At 35.1% G+C, this 8,562-nt stretch overlaps 2 protein-coding genes across 3 annotated transcripts in view; both read right to left on the reverse strand.

The window, feature by feature from the left end:
• ppt2b (palmitoyl-protein thioesterase 2b) overlaps nucleotides 1-4,591 on the reverse strand; it is a 10,074-nt gene extending 5,483 nt beyond the window's left edge. Inside the window, exons 1-4 of the mRNA XM_016474441.1 lie at nucleotides 4,244-4,591; nucleotides 3,387-3,540; nucleotides 770-865; nucleotides 527-634 (exon numbers count right to left, since the gene is read on the reverse strand). Coding sequence (XP_016329927.1) covers nucleotides 527-634; nucleotides 770-865; nucleotides 3,387-3,540; nucleotides 4,244-4,384 — 499 coding nt within the window. The 5' untranslated portion in view covers nucleotides 4,385-4,591. The remainder of the gene's footprint in view (nucleotides 1-526; nucleotides 635-769; nucleotides 866-3,386; nucleotides 3,541-4,243) is intronic.
• A 1,927-nt stretch (nucleotides 4,592-6,518) lies between these two features.
• cratb (carnitine O-acetyltransferase b) overlaps nucleotides 6,519-8,562 on the reverse strand; it is a 23,261-nt gene continuing 21,217 nt past the window's right edge. The window contains exon 15 of one of the 2 annotated variants that reach the window (XM_016474449.1): nucleotides 6,519-8,071. In XM_016474449.1, coding sequence (XP_016329935.1) covers nucleotides 7,868-8,071 — 204 coding nt within the window. In that variant the 3' untranslated portion in view covers nucleotides 6,519-7,867. The remainder of the gene's footprint in view (nucleotides 8,072-8,562) is intronic. The other variant, XM_016474450.1, reaches the window with a different exon arrangement.

The following is an 8,562-nucleotide window of genomic DNA, read 5'->3' on the forward strand; positions in this document are numbered from 1 at the left end:
AGTTAAATAAAATGCACCCATCCATAAAAAAAAAAAAAATGTCTCACACGGCTCCGGGGGGTGAACAAAGGCCTTCTGTAGCGAATCGATGCGTTTTTGTAAGAAAAATATCCATATTCAAAACGTAATAATCGCTAATTTTCATTTTTGGGTGAACTAACCCTTTAAGACTCTTTTTCTTTTCTTCTTCTTCTGTTGTTTTGTTGCACATTAGCAACATATTAGTGCACTGCGTCCTCTCACTGGTTTATTAACGTCATTGGTTCCTTTGTGGCTACTTGAATATTTTAAGTAAGTGTCACTCAAAGCAGTAAGTAAATTGTTTTATTTGCTTTGAAAGTAGCTGCAACTTAATAAAACCTAGTATGTATAACAACTAAGTAAAGATAACTAATTCAATCTAAGTAAGGTAAACTATTAAGTTTACCTTACTAGTTACTAAGTACTATTTGGTTGTTGGTGGCATTTTGCCCCAAGCCCCATTAATGGTTTACCAGCATGATTTTCTGATCATTCATCCACTCACCATTCCAGTAGTTACAGATTGATATTTTCTGGCCCACTGCAGTATAGCACACATGATACAGGTTGGATTTGACAAACTGAGGGAAGAGGTACTTCAGATAGTCCGTGTCTACAAAAGAAGAGTAAATATGAAACATAAGCAAAACCAGAAACCCTCAATGAGACGAGGCATTTCAGTTCAGTGTTTAACCAGGAGCACAGTCTGTACAAGTGTTTCTGAGCAAAACTGAAGAAAGTGTGTTACCTCCATATTGCCCCGCCTGCGGAGAAGACAGAGATATGAAAGAGTGCACATTGTGTTCTGGAAGAGTGGACAGGATTCCTCGACACACCAGGCCACCTGCAACAGATTCAGACATGCCCTCGCTTTAACCTTTATATAAGCCAAGGTCATGCTTAAACAAAAAACAACAAAAAAAACCAAGAGTAATGGCAAAATAAGCACGGTGGCAAAAATCAGTAAAAAGCAGAACTTATTAAACAGAGTCTGCTATCTAAAAAATATCTACTTTTACAAAACGCAAAACACAAAGAATGTAAAACTTTAGAACGGAGTTAAGTAATAGCAGTAAAATATTTGTATACAAAGAAAACTTTCAAGAATATGGCCAGGTCAAATTCACAAAAGATTCCAACAGAAAGTTAGATTTAGCCTCTGATGCTCCTAACGTCTGGATCACACTTGCACTCATAGGCCACCAAACACACTGAGTGTAACATTTTCAATCAAATTAATCTACTACATTTTACTACTTTAATATTTTTTCATTAAGATTTTGTATTTGCAGGGGATTTTACTAAACGATATTTGTGTTGCGTCATAATTATACACAATTTTTTTATATTTAAAATATATTTTAAATATTTGTATTTTTTCCCCCCATTAATGCAGTTTTTAAGATTAAAACAGAAAAAAAGGCATTTAAAATCCAGTGTGAAGAACTATCTGGACAGAAAATTATATCCATATGTAATACCATTCTGTAACCACTAGAGGCCTGTATAGCTCTCTGTATAAATATATATATATATATATATATATATATATAATTTATGTCTTTACATTTTTTGCCAAAGTTAAATATCAGTGTTTCAATTATAATGATCTCAAATAAAGTGCAATCTAAAACACTGTAATGTGTTGAGTATTATTCCCTCAATTAAAACCAAAAAGTACAAGACTGTATATTTATGTGAAGATCAATTTTGAACTTATTTATCTTGAATAAATAGCAAACTGTCTAAAAACCACTATTGCCAGATGCTTATTGTCATACTTTACTAACATCACACATTTAAATATCGCATGCGATTAATCGTGCAGCCCTAATGTACAGTATGTATGATGCTGCGTGTCTATTTTGCACTCATAATGTTTAGAGTTTCACTCCATCAGTGTTCACATAGCAAGCAGCACAAAAGTCACCAAGCTTCAGACCATTCCAATTATGAATGAAATTAATAAAAATATCTAAATGTAAATTTTTCAGTCAAAAGTGGACAAGACGCATCGGAGGGCTAAACAAAATGAAAACAATTTTAAGACCATTAAAATGTTTGTATTGTGATATTGTTGTACTTTCCTGACAATTAAGCACAATTACCAAATTCACATTACTTTAATGCAAAACTGTAGCATTTAAACACAGAAGTATAATCTGTATTTTTTATTTCATCTGATTTATTTATACTGAAGACACACAAACAGAATTAAAAGCATATAAAAAAGCATGTAAATGAAAGCATATGCTGAAAGTACATTTACAGTGTAATCCACTATTTTGTAGAGAGGGTCAAAATGACAATTTTCACCTGAGATTGGTAGATTGGTAGGTCTATTGGTAAAATCTGTTGACTTTAGCTATCTTTGTTGCATTATATCACAAATATGTCATAAATAAAGATTATACTTCTAGAGGTACATGCACAAACTTTGTAAAAAGTATATTTGTGGCACTCAGTTATGTTCTATGCAATTGTTTTGATAGATGGAAAGAAGATATATTTAATCAGCATTTGTTCTTGAGACATTCCTCTGTAAAACAAAAAAAAAGTATCATCTGAATGCAAAGTGACCCATGTTTAGTTTTTGACCACTGAAAATGTGTACAACTGAACAATTTACTCAAGGAGCCACACTGAAATCCCTGTATCTCTGGAAATGAAGCATACAGGGCCTTAACAATTAAGATACCAAAAGAAGAGTTTGTTAAGAACAGGGACATTGAGATATCTTCAGTACTTCTTGAGTTAAAGGCATGCAGACTTCAGGAGAAAAACAAAACAAAAAGAAAGAAAAACTTTCTTTTCCCCATTTTTGAACTGTCATCATTGTCATGTAATGCAACAAAGATTACTAAAGTCAACAGATTTTACTAATAGACCACCAATCTCTGTGTAAAAACAACATGATGCTGTTTATAATAATAATGATGCTGCCATCTTTATAAGATTGTTTTTATCCCCTCACCTCCAAATCTCAGGTGAAAATGGTCATTTTGGCCCCTCTCTACAAAATAGAGGATTACTCAGTAAATATACTGTAATATTTTGGCTTTCCACTTCATGTATTTCTTTCAAATCTAAACAAAATCAAACATTTGAGATGGGGACCTTTGTTTTAGTTAGTCCTGGTCCTGTCTAGTGTTTAATACAGCTCCTCCAGCCATGCTTAAACCCCAGAGCAGCAACATTAAAAAAAATAAAATAATTTGTTTCTTATCACTGCTCAGCAAACCATAGCGTAACGTCATGATGTTGCAAAGAAGCATGTGGTGCACATCGAACTTAACAACGGCCTCTAGCCTTGCATATATTCACAATATAGCACACAGCTTAACACTATTTTGTGAGCTACAAACCTTGCGAGTAGCAGATGAGGTGGACGCCATCGGCTGAGTTCTGCATGATGGGATATATGGCTTTTGTAAAGCCCTCCACCTGCTTCCAGAGCGGCTGCAAGCTGGCGCTGCGGTCAAACAGGTCTAGGACAGTCACATTAGTGCCCGGGTGAGACTGTCAACAGACAACACACACACATCAGTTACAGATCACCAGACAACACACACACATCAGTTACATATAAACAGACAACAAACTGTGCTCTGTAATAAACGCATGCAGCATGCGGTGTATTTCTTTGAATAATGTTACATGTTATTCCCATCTTCAGTCATGAGGAGCTACAACAAAAATATTTATATAGCAATAAATGATGTATATTATATTATTTTATTTCAGTAAATAATCTTTTTTTTAATAATTGAAGATAATAAATAGACCTACGGTATTTTTATTTTTTATAATTGAAAAACCACATATGCATATCTTGGAGTTTCATGTATTGTACGTTTAATATGCCAATTACTATTTTGATAATAATAATAATAATAATAATGCATTTTATTTGTAATGCACTTTTCTTAAAAAAAGCGCTACAGTAAAACTAAAAAACAATACAAAAATACAAGAATTAATTAATAACAACCTTAAACAAATGGACAGAATTTTAGGTAGACTATAAAAACGAAGTTACACCATTTTATACTCTCAGTGTATGTACCATGGTAAGGACGAGGCGTTTTGTCCTTAATAATCGTCTCTATTGTGGAGTTATTGTCTGTATATTGACCCTGTGCAAACGTGCAGATTTGATACTCTTGGTGACACAGAGTAACAATAGCAAGCACATAATAATATTATCAGATGAATGGTTTACCAGGTTGATGAATCGGTGAAGGTTGATAAAATCCGCAGAGGTGTCGAAGAGCCCGTGAATGATGATCACCGGTTTATACGCGACACACACACACAACACACACACCGCGACCAGCGACCACACACACGCACCCTTCATCATAACAATAACAATAAAACAAAACCACGTCTTATTTAGATAAAAATGTTTACAATAAAACCAAAACAATACGGTCAGAAGTAATCCATAGGGCGCTCCTGTATGTGAGTTTCGCTGTGCGCTCGGCTCCTTCTATCATATTTAGGCCGATATGCATCTGTTTGTGTTGCTTCCGGTTAGAACATCAACACAAGCGTTCGCTACGTCATATCCGTGCTCAGTTGCCCAGTTGTCATAACATTTAGCTTTGACTATATTCACAAGTGTCATGTAAATATATTTGCAAACCATGCTTCTGAATTTGAGGTGGGAAACACCTCTCAAGCGATTGGACCATGTATGAAACACAATAATTATGCAAGTTATTATGCAAATCTAGTCAGATTATATTATCTAAAATGAGTAACCTAGATTAGGTTACTAGCTACAGTTTTCATCATGTAATCTGTAATCAGTAACAGACTATAATTTGTAAGTAATCTACCCAGCTCTGCTATTTAAAAATCTGAATTACACACACACACACACACACATAGGGTTTTCATGTTTTATGGGGACATTCACATACAGGTTTTTATACTGTACCGACTGTATTTCTATCCCCTTACCCTACCCCTCACACTAGACTTTCTGCATTTTTGCTAAAAAAAAAAAAAAAAACTTCACTTAGTATGATTTCTAAGATGTTTACCACAGGAGGAGCAAAAAATGTCAACAAAATCAAGAGAGATTGATTAGACAATTTAGACTGTATCTATTCATGCACTGTAGATTTTATTATTAAGCAAAGCAAATTATTTGCTAAAATATCCTAAACATTAACAAGAGCGCACAGTTTATTTGTGAACAGAAGCGTGAGGAGTGTGTTTGTTCCTGTTGCACTCATCAAAATCAAAATGTGTTTATATTTACAAAATAAAATTAAGGTGGCCAGTGAAAACATTGGAAATATTTTCTTTGTACTTTAGTCAGTTAAATAAAAGTGAAAGAGAATTAACATTTCACAGATTCTTGATTTAATTGCATTTACATTTAAAACATCCCAACTTTTCTGTTATTGGAGTTGTACTCAGTTAACAGCCTGAGCGTGAGCAAAAGTGCCATGTTAAGCGAGAGCACTTTTAAGGGGGCTGAAGTGGCTCTAAGGGAGAGCTGGGAGTAACTGATCACATAATCAGATTCCACAAATGAAGTGCTTGTAATTAGATTAAATTACATTTTAAAATACTTGTAATCAGACTACAGTTATTAATTTGATTACATGCCTACATATTATTCACACAATAACAATAAATTATTCAGAATTTATTGATTCTCCCTAATTCCTCTTTTTCATCTTTTAAATGTTTCTTTCTAAAATAGCCTACAGCTTAAGTACTCTTAAAAAGTCTTCCAGTACTATGAACATTCACACAATAGTCATTAGTCAGGATTTGCACAGCATTTGACCGATGGATTTACAAAAATCATTTCAGATGTAAGAAGTATTTCAACACTGCATCAACTACTGATGAACACATTAATGTTTATTTGAATTATCATTCATTTAACAATCCATTACTATGTCATTAGACGTTCGAACACTTTAAAATCCACAAATTAATGTTATTTCTCATTTACATGTAATGCAGGCATTTCCAAACTTTTTTGTAATCTGAAACTCTTTCACCTAATATATTTACTTGGATTCCCATGAAATCTTCAAAATAAATATTTTAATAATTATCACATTTGCATGTATGGAGGAATATTCCTTCGTATGCATGTTCATGGTTCTCTGATGTTGGTTAATGGTCACATGACAAGCAGGTAAACAAATTACTTTAAACTGATTTTAATTTTTATAATTTAATTATTAGCTTTTCATTAAACTCACAAACCCCCTGCAGTACTTTTACAAACCTTTGGGAAACCTTCACATAATGTAATGTTTAATGCACTGAATATTGTTAATTACAACAAATGGGATATATTTTCTTACACTTTGTATCATATCAATATGGCAAGATTGTCTTATTTAAATCAAAGCGATAAACAAGTTATGTCTAATGTAATCTAAAAGTAGTCCGAAAGTAGTTTGATTATATTACCTGAAATGTGTACTGTAATGGATTACGTTACTAACTACAATGTTTGTCATGTCATTTGGAATCAGTAACGGTGTTGTGCCGAGTTCTGACCCCCGCCAGATTATTACCCCCCTAGTAAAGTAGGGTTAGGGTTAGGAGTGGGGGAGGGGTTAGGATTAGGCAATCAGGTAGTGATTTCAGTGAGGGGGGCGGGGTAATAATTTGGCAGGGGGTTGAAAATGGGCATAACAACAAATTACAGTTTCGGATTACAAGTAATCTACCCAGCTCTGCATGCCAGTACACTCAAAACTAGGTCTTTCCTCGAGACAGTAGGCCATGCGGGACCTGACAGCATCAGTAACAGGTCCGGAAACCATTTCGGCAAAGCTAGCAGCACTTACTCCTTGTCCTCCCTGATTTTGTACAGCAATTGGTGCAGAACGTTCACTGTGAGAAATGTATTTTTGCACATTTCCAGCCAGCAGTGTGCGAGCGAAAGCTAAAAAAGCAAATGATGTGGAAGAGCATCGCTCTGGTGTGACTATACTGTACTGCAGTAGGTAGCACTTCAACATTAATACTGAACCAAAACTAGTTAGCACAACATTTATAATCGAAAGGGTTTAATAATTGTATTTGGTTATGGTTAGAGCTATGAAGATATAGCTCGTGAGAAAGTGGTAATTGCTTCCATATGAAATGGTTTGCAACTTTCTTGAGAACAAAACAACCTAACTACTTTATATAGCCAAACAGAATGAGGGGACATTTGGAGAACTCTGGCAAAGGTTTCTACAAGAAAACCCATTTGTTACCACTGTACTCAATTTATTACCAGAAAACAAACTTTTTTTTTTCCAGGACATAATGAGCAACAGACATCTCCCATATATAGTAACAATAACTGATTTTGTAACACAATCAGTGATTTCACACAAATATATAAATGTGGGACTTAAATATTTGGTCACTTCCTGACAATGCACACATTTAATGAGGAAGAAGTGTACATCAAGTCAAACTGCTAGTATGTAACATGTCACACAAAATCAGACTTATTTGAAACTCATGCATGCTGTAGAGGGACCCAAATGCACAAAATTAGATAATTTCATATTTTAAACGCCTTTAAGTTTGGTATTACATTAGATTACTAGTTTAAGCTTTCATTGCTGTTCTTAAAATACCAAAAATAGAGATGTATTTCTTATTAGTAAATGGTCCATCATACATCTGCATTTCAGGTGCTCAAATGCGCTGTACTTCATGCAAGCTTCCATGAAGACCACTTGTTTAACAAAGCCTGGCACTTCCAGGAGTACATTCTGTTCCCCACATATTAAAGGCTGTGTTCCTGAAGCTGCCGCAATGCTGGAGTAGAGTGTTAAAACCATCTCTGAATGTCTAGACGGTGCTAAACTGTGGGCTGAAATAACTCCTGGAGATCATGAAGCGATCGTTCCAATGTGAGAGCCAGCTTCTCCGCGTTGGTTTCCTCACAGCAGTTGAAGGCAGTGATGGAAAAGTGGACGTGATCCTGCTGTGGATTGTAACAGACTGCATAGCCGTCAGGAACCAGCGGTCCAAAACACATCACACTGTCTGTGTTGGCGGGCACCTGTGAAGAAGATGCAACATGCAAGTGCTTTTAACTTTATGATCTTCTCAACGTTTAGGCCTGCTGTGCAAACTGAACAATTTAAATGGGCATGGAACGCTTTGGAAAGGCCGAGGGTGGGAGGAAAATGTGACGCACATATGCTGAAAAGTGAAGCCAAAACAATACTGGCTGCAGTATAGGTCAAACACCTCACCCTCTCCATGTAAACGAATGGGACCTGAGCAAAAGTATGTATGAATATATGAATGAATGAATGAGTGTGTGTGTGAATGAATGAATGAATGAATGAGTGAGTGGGTGAATGAATGAATGAATGAATGAATGAGTGAGTGAGTGAATGTGTGAATTAATGAGTGAGTGAGTGAATGTGAGTGAGTGAGTGAATGTGTGAATTAATGAGAGTGAGTGAGTGAATGTGAGTGAGTGAATGTGTGAATTAATGAGAGTGAATGTGTGAATTAATGAGTGAGTGAGTGAATGTGTGAATT

This window comes from Sinocyclocheilus anshuiensis, unplaced genomic scaffold (genome assembly GCF_001515605.1).
Source record: "Sinocyclocheilus anshuiensis isolate Anshui unplaced genomic scaffold, SAMN03320099.WGS_v1.1 scaffold2182, whole genome shotgun sequence".
Classification (NCBI taxonomy): Eukaryota; Metazoa; Chordata; class Actinopteri; order Cypriniformes; family Cyprinidae; genus Sinocyclocheilus; species Sinocyclocheilus anshuiensis.